General features: G+C 30.0%; 2 protein-coding genes across 2 annotated transcripts; one reads left to right on the top strand and one right to left on the bottom strand.

The window, feature by feature from the left end:
* Window positions 1-6,896: 6,896 nt before the first annotated feature.
* Window positions 6,897-10,744, top strand: LOC149496668 (uncharacterized). The gene has a single exon (XM_089720511.1). The coding sequence runs from the start codon at window positions 7,182-7,184 to the stop codon at window positions 10,587-10,589; it is 3,408 nt and encodes a 1,135-aa protein (XP_089576637.1). The 5' UTR covers window positions 6,897-7,181; the 3' UTR covers window positions 10,590-10,744.
* A 6,324-nt stretch (window positions 10,745-17,068) lies between these two features.
* On the bottom strand, window positions 17,069-20,156 carry LOC105628620 (V-type proton ATPase subunit c2). The gene is made up of 3 exons (XM_012210066.4): window positions 19,944-20,156; window positions 19,569-19,854; window positions 17,069-17,486 (listed from the first exon to the last, which is right to left on the bottom strand). The coding sequence occupies exons 1-3, from the start codon at window positions 20,020-20,022 to the stop codon at window positions 17,354-17,356; spliced, it is 498 nt and encodes a 165-aa protein (XP_012065456.1). The 5' UTR covers window positions 20,023-20,156; the 3' UTR covers window positions 17,069-17,353.
* Between the last annotated feature and the right edge of the window lie 186 nt (window positions 20,157-20,342).

The raw sequence follows: 20,342 nt of genomic DNA, 5'->3' as shown, positions 1-20,342 counted from the left end.
ATGTACTTCCCCCTTCATAAACCCTAAAAGGCTAATCAACCTTGAAACAATTTAACTTTTCATTATTCATCTCTCTTACTTAGCATTTTGACCATTGAATCAAACAGGGAAAAGAGAGGATAGAAAGCAAAAAAACAAAAAAAAAAAAAAAAAAAAAAAGGTTTAGAAGTGATATAAAAGTCAAAAAAATAAGGAAAAATTTTATCAAAGAAGAGGAAAAAGTGCACAATTGTAGTAAAAGCATAAAGGTGTTTGTAGCTCGACAGCACATTCTCTTTTGCAATTTTTTTAATTTGGCTAAATTGAAAATAAAAAATAAATTATATATTTTTTAATGAAAAGCTCAGGCTAGCTTAAGCTATAGATTAGAAGTGGTTAATAATTATCCAATCTTAAATTTTGTTAATTAGATTTAATCAATGGCTTTTTGAGAAGCTACTTCTCACTTTATAAGAAGTTACTTCCTAGAAAGTTAGTATTTTTATTGCAAAATTACTTATAAGAACAATGCACTTTTTTTAATATTTAATTTGATAACTGTTACAACAACAAATCCTTTCAAGAATTATATTTATTTAGACCGGATCCTAGACTAAATGAATGAAAATAGAAATTATTTCTAATTTATTTTTTTTTCTAAGTTTATGGTCCCAAATATTTTCATATTTCTATTGATTTGATTTATGGATAGGGTCACAGATCCGGTCTAGATAAGTCAATCTCTCTTTTTCAAACATTTTGTAATTTATTAACTATTAAATATCATAAGTCTAGTACTCATCCAAGGTTTTATTTTTTAAAATTTATTTGTATAAAATAAATTTGTTCAACTTGATTGCATTTGTCATTTATTGACTATTAAATATCATAAGTATGTGTATTCATCCAAAAGTTTATTTTTTAAAAAATTTATTTATATAGGGCATGCCCACAAGGGGACAAACCGCTCCCTCCCCGATGTTTAATAGCACTCTATAGTTTGGGCTCCAACTCGAGTTCTCTATTTAAGGGAAAATGATCTCTACCATCTCATCTCAGCTCATCATTCGGGAGTGTATTAGTATAATAATAATAATATTATTATTATTATTATTGTACACATGTAAAGCATATAAAATTAGCATTTTTAAACATCTAATAATTCAAATTTCTTTTTTTATAGTAACGCTAAAATATTGATTTTTCTTTTTTACTTATATTAATTTTTGATGTTCCATTTGACTATCACATATTAAGTTTGATGTGTATTGGTAATTTTAATAATACTACTATCTAATTATTATTTTTAAACATGGAAAACATTTAACAAAAATAAAGATAAGAAGAAAAAAAATAAATGGAATATATTTGTTAATTTATTGAATTGACTACAGTTAAAGCCTAATAAAAAATTAATTTTGATCACTTCCTATAAATCAATCAGTGTATATCTCATTCCTTTCAAAAAAAAAAAAAAAAATCAATGTATATCTCTTTAAACATTGTTTTGAATATATACAATTTCAAACAATTAAATCTGCAAAACAAACATTGAAAACCAAAAGACAAAAATAAGAAAACAAAACTTGAACAAGTGCATACACATATAATGGACATACAAATATATCTGAATTAACAATAAATTGTCAAATAAACAATCCAACTTATTTGACTTTCATATCAAAACTCAATTTGCCTCTTGTTCACACATGCATATATATCCTTCTTGTCTAATTAATAGTGGGAAACAAAGATATAGTCCAATGGTAAATATATATACGGTGCGGCAATAGATCCAGGTTTAAATTCTCATTCCCAATATTAAAAAAAAATTAATAATGATGTTTATATCTAATTAAGGATATTTCAATAAACTAGAGATAATTATATTGTTAAAACATTAATTTACATTCATTCAAGAAACAATAATTGTATTCTTAAGATGAAAATCTTACTATGACATTAGAATTCTTATCTACATAAGGAATGAAAATCACATGCTAACCTACAATAATTGTTGAATTATTGAATAGACCATAGCTTTTATCAATGTATATCATGAAGCTAATTTTTATACCGACTTAGTAGTAAAGTTAGTAGTTAGCCGAAAATACCCCTCTAGGAACCCAATTTCTTAAAATTATTCCTCCTGAATTAGAGGTTTGGGTACTCTAGGATGTTTGTGGAGTAGCCTATTTTAGGTTATGCACTTAAGAAGTTTATAACCTACAAGTTTACAAGTTTAGAAAGTAGTACAACATATAAGAATAAAGTATATAATGATTAACTAACCATACCCAAAAAAAAAAAAAAAAAAAAGAGCATACATAATTGCTTAGTATTTTATTTCATCTCCCCTCTTTTTAAGTGGAAGGTCATTAAATAGTGAGGTAAAGGTATAATTTTATATTCACAAAATATAATTCATCAATAATAATATCAAAAATTATAATTAAATACTGATGTAGATTAGATATAAAATTTTACTATTAGTGATTAATAGAGTTCGTTCGTCTTTTAATAAATTAAGAGAATTAGTTATTTTCTTTTGAAAAATAAAACTTAAACTAAAAAGGATCATATTATATCTTTCTACTTGATAATGATCTTGACTAAATATATAAATTTTCATTGTAGTCACTAGTTTTTTAATTTATTTGGATAACAAAATAATAATTTCTCTAAATCTTTTATTCTTGATTGTTTTTTGAAGAGCTTAAAACATGTTGCGTACATGGATGAGTTTTCAAAACTATGCGTTAATAACATCAATGGAGGAACATATCGCACTACCAGATTCTATTGATTAAAGATTCACATTTTTAAATTAAGATCTAAAGTCCTCGACCAAACAAAATCAAAATTAGTAATAAATCCTCACAAAAAAGCACTAAAATTTCACTAAAAGGGTAAAAAAAATTAAAATATAGATACAAAGCAGTAATAAAAATATATATATATTATTTTGTTGTTTTTCTTAAAAAAAACGGAAATCAAATTTTTGATTTTTTTTCTCACCATTTATTATTAGTTTAGAAAAGACTTAAAAAGACTTGCTCATAAATATTATTTATGAATTCACAGGAACAAATTTTTTATAATAAATTTTCCTAAATTATTAAATAAATTATTAATTTTTCTAAATTATAATAAATATTTTATTTAGTTAACTAAATTATCATTTATCTCATGCCATTAATTTAATTAAAAATAATTTTAAAAGTAATTTAAAAATTATAAAATTAATTTTCATATAAAAAAGGATAAAATAAAAAAATTAATTAATTACTCTTTAATATTTTTAAAGTAATGTATATCTATAGATAAAATTATAACTATCCTAACAAATACTTGTGGATACCAAATTACTCTTTTTAAAAAATGTTTTCAGAAAACAGTACTTTTTTATGCTCAGTTGTAAAAAAATATTTTTTTTTCCGTGAATATTCTTTTCAAATTAAAGGGTAGAATTAGTATATTTAGTAAAATTTATAAATTGAGACTTCTAATTTACAAATTAATTAAATATTATTCAACCAAATAATCTTTCTATTAATTTTTTTTTTTGTTAAATTATAATGAAACATCAATTTTATCCTTAACAAAACTTTAAATTTTCTTTTACATACTACATTAAACCAACTTCTTCTTTCATCTTAAACATCACCCATCCTAATTCATAAATAAAAAATTATCTAAAATAACAATATGTCTAGATTCAATTATTAGATAACATTTAACAATAAAATTTGATTCTTTCTCTTAAAGGCAAAATCAAAAGGATTTTTTTTTTTTAACCTTTTTAGTTCATTGACCAAAAAATAAGCAAAATTTTAATAGAAGAATTATTTAGTTGAAGAAAAAGGTGGAAGAAATGTTTAAGAAAACAACAAATTGGTCCCTAACTTATTGTTAAATTAGCACATAAGGATATTTATTTTTCAAACACTAACTATAAGGTTCTTAATTTATAATTCCGTTAATATGTTGGTCATTCCGTCCAAAATAGCATATTTTAATTGTCAATTGACTGACAAATTGGTCCCTAAATTATAGTCAAATTAACTATTAGATTCCTGACTTATATGATTTATGTGGACATTTTGTTTTTTCCCTTATAATTTTTATTGACATTTTAGTCCTTCTATTTTTGAGCAAAATGACTAAAATGTTAATAAAATCATAATTTAGAGATTTCTTTTCAAATTAGAAAAGCATGTGAGAGTCATATGATTTAAGTAAATGTTTTCTATTTATGCGCCAAATAGACAAGATTAAAAAGTTGAGACAACATAAATATAATTAACTCTTAGTTTAATCCTTTAAAATAAACTAATTTGATTTTAACTTTTAAATTCTAATTTCAAATAAAGAAGGTTAATTATATTTATGGAGGAGGTTTATTCATAATATAAATGCAAAAAAAATAAAATAAAATTATTCAATATATTTTTAATAAATACCAAATTTTATTATACAATTGTTAACATGTTTGTGTGTGTATATATATATATATGCAAAATATGTGATTTACAATTTGATTTAGTTTATTTTAACAAAAAAATTTAAATTAAAATTTAGATTATATTTTAAAAAATTTTAATTAAATTATTTTTTTAAGAATCATATTGAAATAAATTGTTTAATTTGATATACTCTAACGAGTTGCCTTGAACAGTGAACAATTCCTAAAAAGGAGGTTGAATCTGAATCCATTAACTATATTTAAATATATAAGCTATCAGATTAAACTTACAAATGCATATTTTTAAATATTTAAGATATTACTATTTAAAATACATACTTATAAAAATATCACATTCCTATTTAAAATATTACTTTTCAAACATACAATAAAATATTGTTGACTTGAAATAAACTCTACCAAAAATTGAAAGATAATTAAATAATTTATTTATTTATATGCATAATATTTGATATACAATTTATTTAATTTCCCAAAATTCAAAACCACATTAAATCATAAAAAACCCAATTATTTAGAGAGTCAAACCAATCAAAATCACCAAAATCAATGTAATTTGACTAATATTATTAAAAATAATATCTCAAGTAATTAAATACTTCTTTGGACATGCTAATAAAGTTTGAATAATATAATAAGAGATTAAGTAATTCGCACGTCATAAATTTAATGAAACATTTAAATATATTTTACATTTATATAATATTAAAGTTCATTAAAATTTTAATAATTATTAAAATTAACAATTAAATTAAAATATTTATTGAACAGATGCATTTCCTCCCAAGCCCTGGACATAGAGGAATGGAGCTATGATCCCTGTAGTCACATGAGTATACAAAATACTAGGTTTTTTATTTTTCCTTCTTTTCCCCAAATAAATAACAAACCAATTAATTAGCACACAAATTTAAAATTAAAAACAATAAAATAATAAAAGGAAAATGAAAAAAGAAAAAAAAGAAAAGAAAACGACAACAAGGCAGGGAAGGCAGGGATAAGATTTCACACAAACACACACAGGACTTCAATGATTCAACCCATATCATATCATATGCGCTTAAAACGGTCCCACCACACAAACCCCACCGTTTGCCGTTTTGAAAAGTGCTAATTCAAATGCTTTTGAGGAAGTGACGCAAATAAGAGAATAACAAAATTTATAGTATTAAATTATTATTCAATCCCTCATATTTAATCTGATTATTACTTCATTCTTTCTTTATAAAAAACTTTATTAATTCTTTTAAATCTTTAATATAAATAATTGTTTAGTGTATTAAAATGACACTTTAGTTGAGCTCTTCCTTCAATTTTTTTTTCACTTTTTGTCTTATGGAAAATAAAAATTTTCTTTCGTAGTAGGTTTGGCCGTGTTCGGCAGCAGTTTTTTTATATAACTTTTAATATTTTGACTATTTTTACAGTATTTGAATTAATTTTTAGAGGTTAATATAACATTTTATAAAAAATTAATTCATGTAATATTTAACTCTTAATGTTATATAAAAAGTCACTCAAACAGTTAACAGCCAAATACCGCTACAACAATTATCTGTTATTAAAATAACTAATTTTATAGAATAAATCATTGGAATATGAATTCAAATATGCAAAGTCATTGAATAAGCTAATAAAAATAAGGAAAAAACCTTTTTAGATCCCGGCATTTTTTCATAATTAATTACTTTATCTTCGTATTTATAAAAACTAATTTACTCATTACTAAAATTTTAGCCTCGTCCAACAATAAACTCCTTTCATCCAAAAACCGATCTTTTACCATTACGCCAGTGTGCAAAGCGTTGGCTTTGATATAAATCTACTGTCCAATGTATATATATTGAAGCAAAGGCTTTGTAATCACTTGGAAAATTTTGCTCATCTCCAATTCTTTATTAGTGAAAATGAAGCTCACTGGACAGTAGATTTCAGTTGCCAAAGAGAAGAGCAACTATGCCACTGATCTCAAGAAAGGTATCGACGTTATAAAAACATTATTCTATTTGGACATCATCAATGAGTTTAAATTTGCATGGAAATTTCAGGTGATAAATAAAAAAAAAAAATACATGGAAATTTGAGGGAATTTTACAGAGCAATCATATTTCAAATTAAAATTTAATTGCTGCAGGACATGGCGGAGAGAAGACATGGTCTCTTGAAAGGATTAAAGCTAGTATTGAAGCTCGCAAGCCTGCTTTTGATGCATTTACAATTACTGGTACGCATGTGTTTTGTTTTTTTTTTTTTTTCCGAGAAAATCATAAATAGGGTTGATTAGAAGTCTGAAAACATAAATGGAAAATTGAAATATTTACAAGAGAAGGACCAAGAAATAGTAATTATAACTAAATATATGGATTAAATATTATGTATTTTAAAAAAATATTTTTTATTTTGTTGAGAATTAAAAAAGATTTGATTTAGTTTTGCGAGAATCTCTGCCTATTTTCTTGTCTCTGTCTCTCTCTTTCTCTCTCTCTCTCTGTAACAAACACTCCCCAGTCTGCCTCTACACATGGAAACACCATCTTGCTCTTCTTCTTCTTCTTCTTCTTCTTCCTCTCCTTCTATTATCACACACTCTCTCTTCTTCTTTCTTTATCTTCAAACACTTCAATTTTTAGCCTTTAATCTTCACTGAAGTTCTAAAGATTCTCTTTTCTCTCTGTTTTCTTTCCTGGGAAATTGTTCATAAGTCTTTACTGTAGCGATGAATGGTGTTCTGTTCACTTTCTTTCTTTTTCTCTGCGCTTGCTCAGCCGAGCGCCACCCTGAAAATCTGGCGGAGATTGAAGCTTTAATGTCTTTTAAGCTTGACCTTTATGATCCACTTGGAGCTTTGGACGGTTGGGATTCATCTACGCCGTCGGCTCCTTGTGACTGGCGTGGAGTTGCTTGCAATACAAACAACCGAGTTACTGAGCTCCGTCTTCCTCATCTTCAACTCGGTGGCCGACTCAGTGACCAGTTATCTAACTTACAAATGCTTCGTAAGTTGTCTCTCAGGTCTAACTTCATTAATGGAACTATTCCTTCTTCTCTTTCCAAATGCACGCTCCTACGTGCTGTTTTTTTGCAGTACAACTCACTTTCCGGTAATCTTCCTCCGGAGATCGGTAACCTCACTGATCTTCAAGTCTTCAATGTTGCTCAAAACCATCTTTCCGGTGAAATCTCCGGTGATCTTCCTCCAAATCTACTTTATTTGGACATTTCATCGAACACCTTCTCTGGTTTAATTCCGCCCACCATTGCTAACCTTTCTCAGCTTCAACTGATCAACCTTTCATATAATCAGTTCTCTGGCCCCATTCCGGCGAGTTTTGGTGAGCTTCAATATCTTCAGTATCTATGGCTGGATTACAATCTTCTAGAAGGAACTTTACCATCTGCCATTGCTAATTGCTCTTCTCTCGTGCATTTGAGCGCTAATGGTAATTCGCTTGGAGGTGTGATTCCAGCTGCCATCGGAGCTCTTCCTAAACTGCAAGTCGTTTCTCTCTCCCAGAATAATCTCACTGGTTCAGTTCCATCTTCTATGTTCTGCAATGTATCAGTTTATTCTCCTTCGCTAAGGATTGTGCAGTTAGGGTTCAACATGTTCAGTAATGTTGTTGGGCCTGAATCAGGAAATTGTTTTAGCATTTTGCAGGTTTTAGATCTCCAGAGGAATAAAATTCAAGGTGTTTTTCCTTTATGGTTAACAAAGGTGGCTACTTTAACAATATTGGATTTTTCTGGGAATTCATTTTCCGGCGTGATTCCGCAGGAGATAGGAAATATGATGAGGTTGGAACAGTTAAGACTGGCTGATAATTCTTTCAGTGGTTTAGTTCCGGCGGAGATAAAGCAATGTAGCTCAATGCGTGTTCTTGATCTTGAAAGGAATCAATTTGCAGGGGAAATTCCTGCATTTCTAGGTGATATAAGAGGTCTAAGAGAATTATCTCTTGGAGGAAATCATTTCTCAGGTTTAGTTCCAGAGAGTTTTCGGAATCTCACTGAACTAGAAACCTTGAGTTTACATGATAATGTCTTGAATGGAAGCTTACCAGAGGGGCTTGTGGTGTTAAGCAATTTAACCACATTAAACCTAAGTGGAAACTTATTCTCAGGTGAAATTCCTTCGAGTATTGGGAATTTGAGTCGGATAATGTCACTGAATTTGAGTGGAAATTCATTTGCGGGGAAAATTCCTTCGAGTTTGGGAAATCTATTGAGACTCACAAGTCTAGATTTGAGCAAACAAAAATTATCTGGTCAGTTACCATCTGAGCTTTCCGGTTTACCAAATCTTCAAGTCATTGCTTTGCAGGAGAATTTCTTATCTGGAGATGTTCATGAAGGATTCAGTAGTTTAATTGGTTTGCGCTATTTGAATCTGAGTTCCAATTCCTTATCTGGTCAGATTCCATCAACTTATGGATTTCTCAAGTCATTAGTTGTTCTTTCATTGACAAATAATCACATTTCTGGCTTGGTTCCACCAGAGCTTGGTAATTGTTCTGATCTTGAAATTCTTGAACTGCAATCAAATTCATTGACTGGTCAAATTCCTGATGATCTCTCTCGCCTTTCGCGCTTGAAAGTGCTTGATTTGAGTAAAAACAATTTATCAGGCGAAATCCCAGACGAAATTTCTAAGTGCTTGTCATTGAATTCATTGTTACTTGATAATAATCATCTCTCTGGTAGCATTCCTGATTCCTTGTCCAATTTATCGAATTTAACATCTCTTGATCTCTCCACTAACAACTTGAGTGGAGAGGTACCTGCGAATCTCACGCGAATCAGTAACTTGCTATACTTGAATGTATCGAGTAATAATCTTGAAGGTGAGATTCCATTGTTGTTGGGTTCTAGATTTAACAATCCATCAGTGTTTTCAAGTAATCCAGAGCTTTGTGGAAAACCGTTAGACAAAAAATGTGTTGATGTGGCTGAAAGAAATAAAAGGAAATGGTTAATTCTGTTAATTGTTGTGGCTGCAAGTGGAGCTTGTCTATTGTCACTGTGTTGCTGGTTTTACATTTTCCGTCTCTTGAGATGGCGAAAGAGGCTAAAACAAGGAGCAGCAGGAGAAAAGAAAAGGAGTCCAGCTAGGGCTAGCTCAGCAGCAAGTGGTGGTAGAGGAAGCACAGACAATGGAGGACCAAAGCTTGTTATGTTTAATAACAAGATTACACTTGCTGAAACACTTGAAGCAACCAGACAATTCGATGAAGAAAATGTACTAAGCAGAACTCGATACGGATTAGTATTCAAGGCATGTTACAGCGATGGAATGGTACTATCAATTCGAAGACTTCAAGATGGATCAATGGATGAGCAAATGTTTAGAAAAGAAGCAGAATTTTTAAGCAAAGTGAAACATCGAAACTTAACAGTTCTTCGCGGTTATTATGCAGGACCACCAGATTTAAGGCTTCTTGTTTATGACTACATGCCTAATGGAAATTTAGCTACTCTTCTTCAAGAAGCATCCCACCAGGATGGTCATGTACTGAATTGGCCAATGCGACATCTTATAGCCCTGGGGATTGCAAGAGGGTTAGCTTTTCTACATACATCAAACATGGTTCACGGGGACATAAAACCGCAAAATGTGCTATTTGATGCTGATTTTGAAGCTCATTTATCAGATTTTGGATTAGACAGGTTAACAACAGCAACAGCAGCAGAAGCATCAAGTTCAACTAGTGTTGGTACATTAGGTTATGTATCACCAGAAGCAGTACTAACAGGAGAAGTAACTAAAGAATCAGATGTGTACAGCTTTGGGATTGTATTGCTTGAGCTACTAACAGGGAAAAGACCAGTGATGTTTAGTGAAGATGAAGATATAGTGAAATGGGTAAAGAAGCAATTACAAAGAGGACAAATAACAGAATTATTGGAGCCTGGGTTACTTGAACTTGACCCGGAATCATCTGAATGGGAAGAGTTTTTGCTTGGAGTTAAAGTTGGGTTGCTTTGTACTGCACCAGATCCTCTTGATCGACCTACCATGTCCGATATTGTTTTCATGCTTGAAGGTTGCCGTGTCGGTCCCGATATTCCGTCTTCTGCTGATCCTACTTCTCAGCCATCTCCGGCTCAACAACCCGAAACATTTTGAGACCCGGTTTTTTTTTTTTTTTTGGAAAAAAATCTGTAGGTTTTCATGAGTGCAGGTGAAAACGGTAGCGTTTAGATTTGTGTTAATTTTTTTAAATTTTTTTTATTGGATACTTGTGCCCTTTTTTATTTAAATTTTTACTCATTATACATCAATTAATGCCGGCCTCGAGGGAAGATGTGGGGACCATAGGGAGAGAGCAAAGTCTAATACTAACAGTCAACGATTTGGACAGGCACAGTTAAAGATGTCTGTGAAATGGCAAAAATAGGATTGATGTGGTCCCTACATTTAGTCACGTGGCAGAGGGAGTTCTTATTAGTAGTTTTTGGTTGGTGGGCTTGGGATGGTGAGAAAAGTAGCCGTTAATGTTGTGGGGTCCGATGTACAACCTGGCAAAAAAAAAAACATAAAAAAGAAATTGTGCTTTTTAATATTAAGAGTAGAATCTAGATTGAAGTTGGGGGTACAGCTTCAAGGTGCTTTCGATCTGAGGTGAAGACACGTGAGACGTCTGTTGCCCCCAGTTTCTTTTTCATTTTTTCTTGCTATCGTTTATTGCAAACTGCTAGGGGCAAAAGACGGAAGAGTACGAACGACACAAAATTTTAGGACCCACTAGGAGAAAGGAACAGTAGAAAGAGAGAAAATGATGGTTCAACATAATTTTCTTTTTGGAAAAAATAAAAATTGGGTGGGGTAATAGCTTTTCAGTGTTGATTTTTGAATTGCTATCCGATTCTGTCATTTAATATGTATATGTCGTCGTTTTATTCACAAAATGAAATAAAAACAATTATTCTATGAAATAAAATATAGTAATTTTGTCATATTTTCTGAATATAAAATTAAAGTAGGAAGGGGCTTTTATTAGCTTTTTTTGGCATGGGGCACAATTAGCAATGGCAATAATAAGATTCTACATGGAATAGCAAAAAAAAAGAAAAATAATAATAATAATATATTTTGTTACTATTTAAGAAAATCCGAAGCAGTGACCGTTAAGGACCATCATCTTATTTGTTTAATCGGCTGTTTACAGCGCTCCCAATAGAGTCATATGAAACCTTGACTTTGTTGTTTTTTGTCCGTTCTTTAACGGACTTCTTCTGTGTGTGTTTTTGTAATTATATAATAATTGATGTTTTAATTTGGTCTTTTTTTTTATATTTTAGTATTCTTTTTTTTTAATTCGTTTTCATAATTAATTGTTTCACTAGATAATTTTTTTATTAGTGAGGAGGTTACATGTAGACCTTTGTTATCATTGGTACAATAACTTCAAGTTGGTTTGTTGTTAACTTGTTGCACTAAAAAGCCTGAAGTTCAGTTCGAAAGGGAGAAACCCCAAAAAAAAAAAAAAAAAAAAAAAGGTTAAAGTTGTAATTTACCTATGCATAAAAATACTACCAATGCATGTGTTGGAAATGATTCCATGCAATCCACTTTGGCTCATGCATTGATTTACCTATATGTAAAAATTTTTATGACAACTTCCATTTTTACTTTTACCTATTAATTAAATATTTTAATTTATAAATTATATTAATTAAATACTTTAATTTATAAAAATTATTCTAAGAAATACTCAAAATTTTTAAAATTTAATCAATTAAATACTTATTAGATAGTTGAAAAATGTAAAAATTATTGTTCCAAATATTATATTAACTATACAATAAGTGAATATCTTGCAAATAAATGTTAAAAATATCCAAAAAATGTTATTGCTAGTATAGAAAGATACAATGTTAGCAAAATTCATAACTCCAAAAGCATAATAAATCACTCGCAAAGTTTGAAGTGTCAGAATTTTTTTTTCGTAAAATACATGTGTATATTTATGCATTTCGCAATTAACTTTACAAGTGATTGATTTTATACATATTTTAATTGTCACGGTAAAAGACTAGCATTAGCGTACTATATTTATTTGTGTAACCAATAAGCACAAATAGTCTTAATCAATAATATCAATATCTATGGGAAAACAATTAAAGAAGACACTCAATGAATATTATTTTGTTGGCTCAAGGTCAATTTTATCCTAAAATTTTAATGATTATGCAAATCAAATAAATTTAATATTCTTGTTGTATTAAAGTTATTTTATGCAAAAATTATTGTTGAGAATTTCCGAAGATATGAAGCTTCTATAATCCAAGATTTTTATTTGAAGATCATAAAAATTAATTAAGATATTTTTATTGGTTAGTATTAGATTAAGTCTTAGGAAATTATTGTAGGATAGAGAGAAAATTATATTATAAGCACAAAATCTATAATCGCTTAAAATTATTTTGAAGTGCTTTTGATAAAAATATTAAGAGAAAATAGCCAAAATATTTGCTTTTCATGTTTTTCCACTTAAAAGATTTTTGGAGTAAATCTTCTTCGTAGCTATTAAATGAATTTCTGCAAAAAGCAATTTTTGTATCTGACACAGCTGTCTATTTCTGATATAGCTACCTGTTTCTGCTATAAAAGTAACATAGCTTTTAAACTAAAACTTTCACCTCAGAGCCTTGCATGTGTGAGTATTAAAAGTGGTTTGACAGCCCATGCATTGTCTCTTTATTTTAAAAAATGTCAGAATTCTCATTGCTCATTAAAGCAATAATCCCAACATTAATTTCTAACGGGGATTATCATCTTTTTCATATAAAAACTCTTTCCTCTTTCAAAAGAAAATGTTGGTAAGAGTAAGAGTTCATTGCTCAAAAATTCAAATTATTCAAAGCTCTCTTTTCAACTCTCTTCGTTTATTTATTTCTTTTTTCTACAAGAAATATTTTTAAGGGAAAAAAATTATTAAACAACTCTTTTAAAGAACAATTATGCACTTACTTTCTATTTTCAAAATCTGTTTTCTGTTCTTCTTGTGCTTACAATTATATTTCTCTCTATCTATATAGATTGTATAATCTATTGTAGACTAAAGGTTTTAAATAAAAAACATTTGTGTAATATCTTAGGTGAGAAGCTATGATGTAAAATGTTATTAAGCGACCTTCTCCTTGTATGAGATTTTAATGTCTTGATTTGAGTTTTCTATTCTATGCAAAGTAGAAGGTTAGAGGTTAACTAGAACCTTTGAAACGTAATAGATTTAAAGGCCAGATTTAGTTTTTGATCTATTTCCTTGTAACTATTGTTTTGTATTTTACCCTTTAAAAGAGATAACAGATTGTTTGACATTGTTGAGCAATTTGTGATTGAAAATAGATTGTTAGGTGTCTAATTTACATGTTTTTAGATTAGTTTGATAGTGGTTAAATACATAAATTCAATCCTGAATTTTACAACTTTAATCTTGTGGTATCTTGAACTTTGTGGATGACCTATTATGCATTTAAACTTGTAAATTTTCGTGATATTACACACTTTTCGACACTAATATCAATATTTTAAAATTTTTGGCTTTTATCTGTTAAAATATCGATTTGATATATGGTTAACATGACTTTTGGAATAATGATTTTCATAAATTTTCATTTTTAAATAAGTGTTAATTGATATAATTTTGCAAGTTGAAGTGTTTAATAAAATAAATTTAAAAATTAAAGTGTTTAACAGGTATACTTTTATAAATTGAAGTATTTGATAGTTTAAACTAAAAATTAAAAGTGCCATAAAATTAAAGTAACAAAATTCGAGACCGAATTATTTATTTAAATTTCTTATGTCTTTATTTCTAATCTCCTTATTTCTTAGTTTTAGTTGTCTTTATAAGTTTAAGACTTTTCATTTCTTTTTTAATAGAAAAAAGTAGATTTTGGAGCCTAAAACATCAAGCTTCGATTGGAGTTAGCAATATAGTTTTATTTTCTATATCATCTTGAATTCAGTGTTTTGTCTCGATACTACGTTAATTATTATGGATATCTTTACTCTCCTAGACTAATTTTATCTCAGAACTAGATATGAGAATAAAACTTCAAGATAAAAAATAATAAATCTCAATATTTAGACGATAATATTATTTGTAAAAAAAAAAAAAAAAGTAAAGAGTGTGAAAGAAAAAAAAAAAAAGAATTTTTAAGTTCTGAGAAATTGCGAGATAGATGATTGCGAAATAGAGACTTTTTTAACAAGATATGGATGGATAATATATTTTAACAAATATAACACAACTTGAATCGTGGAAGAAAAATAATTGGAGCCAGACCAAATCTTTAGACAAAGATAAGAATAAGCATTACAAAAGCACATGCCAGCAATGTCTATATTCCTATGGATAATTGGTTGCTACTAATCATAATTATGAACCTTAATTAACTGAATTTTGGTAAGAAATGTCAATCAACTTTACCAAATCTTTGTTTTTGAATATTGAAGCATCAACCAAATTATTCCATTGAACATTTGCCAAAACATGTCAACTCATCAATCCACCTCTAAAAAATGTCATTTTTTTAGCTTATCCAAAACATCCCTACCTATAACCGAAAGATGGACAAGGCCAAATATTTGATAAGCCATAGACAGAATCTAAAATATTTACCACAAAAAAAAGAAACAAAACAATTTAACCCCACACATGATTTAACATCCATGACGTAACTTTCACACCTTTTCATATTGTACTTTCTTTGTCTGATTGACATAATTGGTCTTTGTCGCTCTTCAAAAAGTTTATTAGTCTTTTCAAAAGAAAGAAATTAGGGGGAAGAAAAGATTCCATCCGGCCTAATGCTACAAAATTCCCATTTTAAAACTCTGGAACTATTGTATTCTGTAGTTAAATTGACAAAAAAAAAATTAAAAATTATATTGGTTAACTTAGCTCATCAAATTAATTCATTATTTGATTAATCATTTGTATTCTCAAGTTTGGTTCGATTCGTTTATAGTCTTATTTTTTATTCATATTCTCTCTTTTTATATAGAAAGAAAAACTTGGTGGTAAAAAATAATAATAAAAAGCAAAACACATATTTAAGCTTCTAAATTAATTCAATTTTTCTCTTAAATCCTTAAACTTTATTTATCAACACTGAGTCATTCAACTTTTATTTTTATTAAAATTAGACCTTTATTTAATTAAGACAAAATAGAAATTGAAGTTTCTAATGATAGACAATAGGTTCAATAATTATGTAGCATGAAAAATCCTAATCTCTATTTTAGAGACTGAAATAAAGGTAAATCAAAACCAAAATAAAAATACTAGATTTCATTTTTGAAACCGGAAAACAATCCCTAAGCCATCCATTACTATTGTTTTCCTTCTAATTGAATTTCATAAAGTAACGGTTGCACATTTCATGACCTCCGGTAAATAAGGATTTCATTTAACAAAAATAAACATTAAGAAGTTCAAGAATCAATATATAAATATTTAAGAGCTTAATGGGCAACCTCGACAACTTCACAAGCTTAAAAACGTGGTTCGCCAAAAAAAAAAAAAAAAAAAAACTAGTTTAACACAAGATCGTGCCCTTTTGCTCCTACATCAACCATCATTGGCGGTAAAAAATCACTTTATGAAAACATAACAGTTCAATTTTGTTCAACAACGAACAGAAATATCTAGTGGTGTAAAACGAGCATAGCTCTAACATGTCATGCTCAAAGCTCAGCTCAATAAAAGAATTCGACCTCAACTTGAAATTTAAGTTCAATTCGAAAAATTTTAAACTTACACTCGGCTTAAAGTTCAAGGCTCGAGTAAGTTTAAAATAAATATTACTATAAATATATTATAAAAGCTCAACAAAACTCGATAAGGTTTGATGAGCTTTCGAGCTGAATATCATTAGGTTTGAACTCAGCTCGTTGAACAAACGAGTCGACTCGAGTTCAAGCTCAAGCTCGATTGGAACCGAACTTTTTCGAATTTTTTTTAAATCGAGCTCGAATAGCTCACTAGCTGGCTCAGGTCACTTTCGCCCCTAAACGGAATAATAATGAAGTTTTATAGACTAACCATGACTATACAACTAATTTGACAGGATATTTGCTCTCTATTTCAAGCACATGTAACCAAATTATAAAAGATTATGTATCTAGCTGTATAGTTTATACCATACAAATCTGACAACTAAACCCTAGCCCCAAACCATTAAGAGACAGCAATAAATCCTTTGTTTTCAATATCTGCTCTGATCAAATTAATCGCCCCTATATAAACCATCATTAAAGGACAGCAATAAATCCTTTGTTTTCAATATCTAACAACTAATTTTGAATTACTTTTTGTAGAAAAAAATTGAGAAGAGAATTTTAAAATCATTCCATCATGCAAGTTCAAATGGATAACAAATAACAGAAGACAAAATGGAAAACTAACAAACAGTATTCACCAAAAACCCTTGATCCATTGATCCATCACCTTTTGGATTTATCAGAGGGAAAAACCCAAGTGACTTGACCCCAACCAAACTTTTTACTGTGGAATTGATAAGAAATGGCCAAGTGCAGACTAATAGTTACATTTTACAAACATATAAATACATAATCACACGAGGCATGAAAGAGACAGAGAAACGGGCTATTAGCGGCGTGCAATTATTCCATTACAGTAGCACATTAGCTGATGATCAAAACAAAAAGACAAGTGTATAACAAATAACCAAATAATGTGCACACTAGTTTTCAAGGTTCAACTAATATATGAAGAATACAACAAAAATGTAGAGCATGACAAGCTTTATTTCGATGGTCAACTAACATGCATGATAAATGACTTCATAAAACACCTGCACAATCTTCACCGGCATCACCGACCTGAGAATAACCAGTGATGCCAACAGCCAGCTATTCTATTCTGCTCGAGATTGCCCAGCTCGAGAAGAAAGGATGATGCCAACAATGAGTCCATAAAGAGCCAGTGCCTCAGCAAAAATGAGAATGAGAATCATGCCAACAAAAAGCTTTGGCTGCTGTGCATTAGCTCTACAGAAGAAACAATAAAATTCAGCCACGCATATTTTCTTGGTCAGTACATGTATAATGTTAAAATAGCTTCAGAGTAGTGAGTGCACAATTATTGAGATAGGCTTCCATAAAAGTAGTGCAGAAATATGCAGTAGTGATTTAGGCCTTTGCATCTAACAAGAAAATCAAGGAGTGAATGCACCATAAAACAATTAGGAAAAATGTAGAACCAAAAACAAAATATTGTGGTTACATAGTCAATAACATCAGATTAAGCAATTTCTTTTGTCTCCATATAAGTGTACTCATTTCAAAATTCAACAAATGTCTTGGGTAACATGGTGATGAGACACTTGACTACCATAGACTAAAATCTCCTGACCTAATAAATTAGCTTCAGTACCTTCATAGCATGAAAGAATTTTAAGCACCATCGAGCAGCCAAAGAGTCAGGTTTACCCCGGTACAGATTAAGATGCTCCTGAGCTATCCTAATTTGTTAGCTCTATGATGTAAAACTTAATCCTTCAAAAACCACTGTATTACAAAAGGTGTTCAAAATTCATGATAAATAGTCATGGAACCTAATAGTCAGACAACAAGCATTATAAATAACTGGGTCAATGAAGTAAACAAATCAAAAACCAAACGGATTTCACATTTATGCTACAACAGAGCTGTTCAAACCACATTCAAGATTGCTTCACCTAATGGCAGAACTAAGACGGGTCTAGTTCCACCTCAGCATCTGCCACTCCTGCCCAAGGTATATGAAAAAATACAACCATCCCTTTCAACATTTCCCTCAAAAAACTTTGATCTTGACCCACTTATATAATATTATAAAACATAATAATACACTAATATGACATTAGTTTTTCATGTTTTTTTTCAAGAATTAAGGGATTGTAGCTCTCCAAAACTCTACCTTTCTAATCCATTAAATTTAACTCAGCAAGTTTCTCTGATTTCTTTTCCAGTTCCAATGTACATGGACTTCACAAAGATATTCTAGGTTTTGGTTGTAATTAGATTTTTTTTTTGTTTTTGTCCTTCGAATGTAAAAGGATATTTATTTGCAACACGAGAATCTTTCTACTTCTCATGGAAATCTCTTGATTCCCTTTTAGGGATCAATTCTTTGGAAATTCTCAATTCTCTGTGAAATCTGAAACTAGACTGCAACATTTCAATTAAGGTTAAGAATATAAGTTATGCAACTAGAAAGACCTCATAAACTATGTATATTTCAATTTTGTCTAATATGCATAGTTTAACGGGCTAATTCATACCGGTTCATGCACCCATTAACTATGTGTTGGAAAACAGGCTGCATTTGGGTATGTTATTGTTAGCAAATATTGTTCAAATATCCATGAGAATAACTGAATGCATACAAATGATCAAATCAACTATATGCATCATTGTTTATTCTCCATACTTTCTTAATGGGACATTTTTATCTAACTAATGATTTCATTTATTTGAGAAAATATAGTTCAAGAATTTGATCCCCCAGCTCAAACTACTGGGTCTGCCAACTGCATCACCTACTAGGTAACAACAAATATACTTTTGGTCAAAGGGAAGAGCATATAGGTAAGACAAACATCAATTGCAAATTTAGTTTTAGGCACAGAAAGCATATACGTTCTTCCAACTGACAATGTATAATGTGACAGAAATGGCAAATTGAAATAAGAGTAAGCTATTAAGAATGCCATTTGGACATCTACAGTAACTGAAAATAAAGAAATTTAAAGATCACTCCAACAAAATAATGAGATCTATAAAAAAACATCAGGAAAGGATAAAAACTTTGGCATCTCATAAGATGTTTGAGCAATTCTGTTTTGCCGTATGCTAAAGGCCCAATATATATACCAAGTCCTGAAATGCCATTACAACAGCTAAAAGATACACATATCAAAACAATGCAACAAACAAAATTCAGGAACAAGTACAATCATAAACAGGTAAAGAGCAAACAGAAAAAACTATAATCCCACATATAAATTCACCATAAGAAAAATTAAATAAAAAACAACCCAATAAAACAAGAATTAAAGAAAAAGAACTACAAATGATAAAATTAATTACCTGACGCCAGCATCTCCAACAATACCAATAGCCATACCAGCAGAAAGGCCAGCAAGACCACAGGCCAGACCGGAAGAAAGATGAGCATAACCATCGAAGAGGTAATATGATTTGGCTTTAGGGTTAATTCCAGTACTAATAATAACAGCAATAATCAAACCATAAATACCAAGCACTCCAGCCATAACAACAGGAACTATAGATTTCATCACGAGCTCTGGTCTCATAACGCCCATTGATGCTACACCAACACCGCTCTTGGCTGTCCCATAGGCAGCTCCCATACCTAAGAAACAGAATGTAAAATTGAATAACTATAAAATGGATCAGATTCAATCGAATAAAATCAATTAAGGGGATTAGGTTTTGGCTTACATGAGAAAACGAGGGCCGCCGCGGCGCCAAGGAAGCCGAAGAAAGGAGCGGTTTCATCGCCGCTAAAACCAGTTGCCATTAGAAATTTTGGAGAATTGGATCGGTGAATCGATTGCGAGAGAAGAAGTTTCTCGGCGTTACAGAGACATGTACCGTCGATTGGGATGAGACAAGAGACACAGAGGAGGGACAATAGGTCGGGGGGAGAGGAAGTTTCGTGGTGGACCTACGTACGCGGCTAAAAACGACAAGAGAAGTAGCGTATTGGGTTGTTTGTTCATAGACAATTCAGAACGAACCAACTCATTGGGTTACACAACGAAGCCCATAGAACAAAGGATAAAAAGAAGAAAAAAAAAAAGAACGGCATCGTTTCGTCCCTATTATTATTAAATTTGG

Source organism: Jatropha curcas, chromosome 4 (genome assembly GCF_041381405.1).
Source record: "Jatropha curcas cultivar XTBG-Jc1 chromosome 4, XTBG_Jcur_1.0, whole genome shotgun sequence".
Lineage (NCBI taxonomy): Eukaryota > Viridiplantae > Streptophyta > Magnoliopsida > Malpighiales > Euphorbiaceae > Jatropha > Jatropha curcas.
The sequence above is the reverse complement of the archived record's forward strand: the minus strand, read 5'-3'. Positions and strand labels throughout refer to the sequence as shown.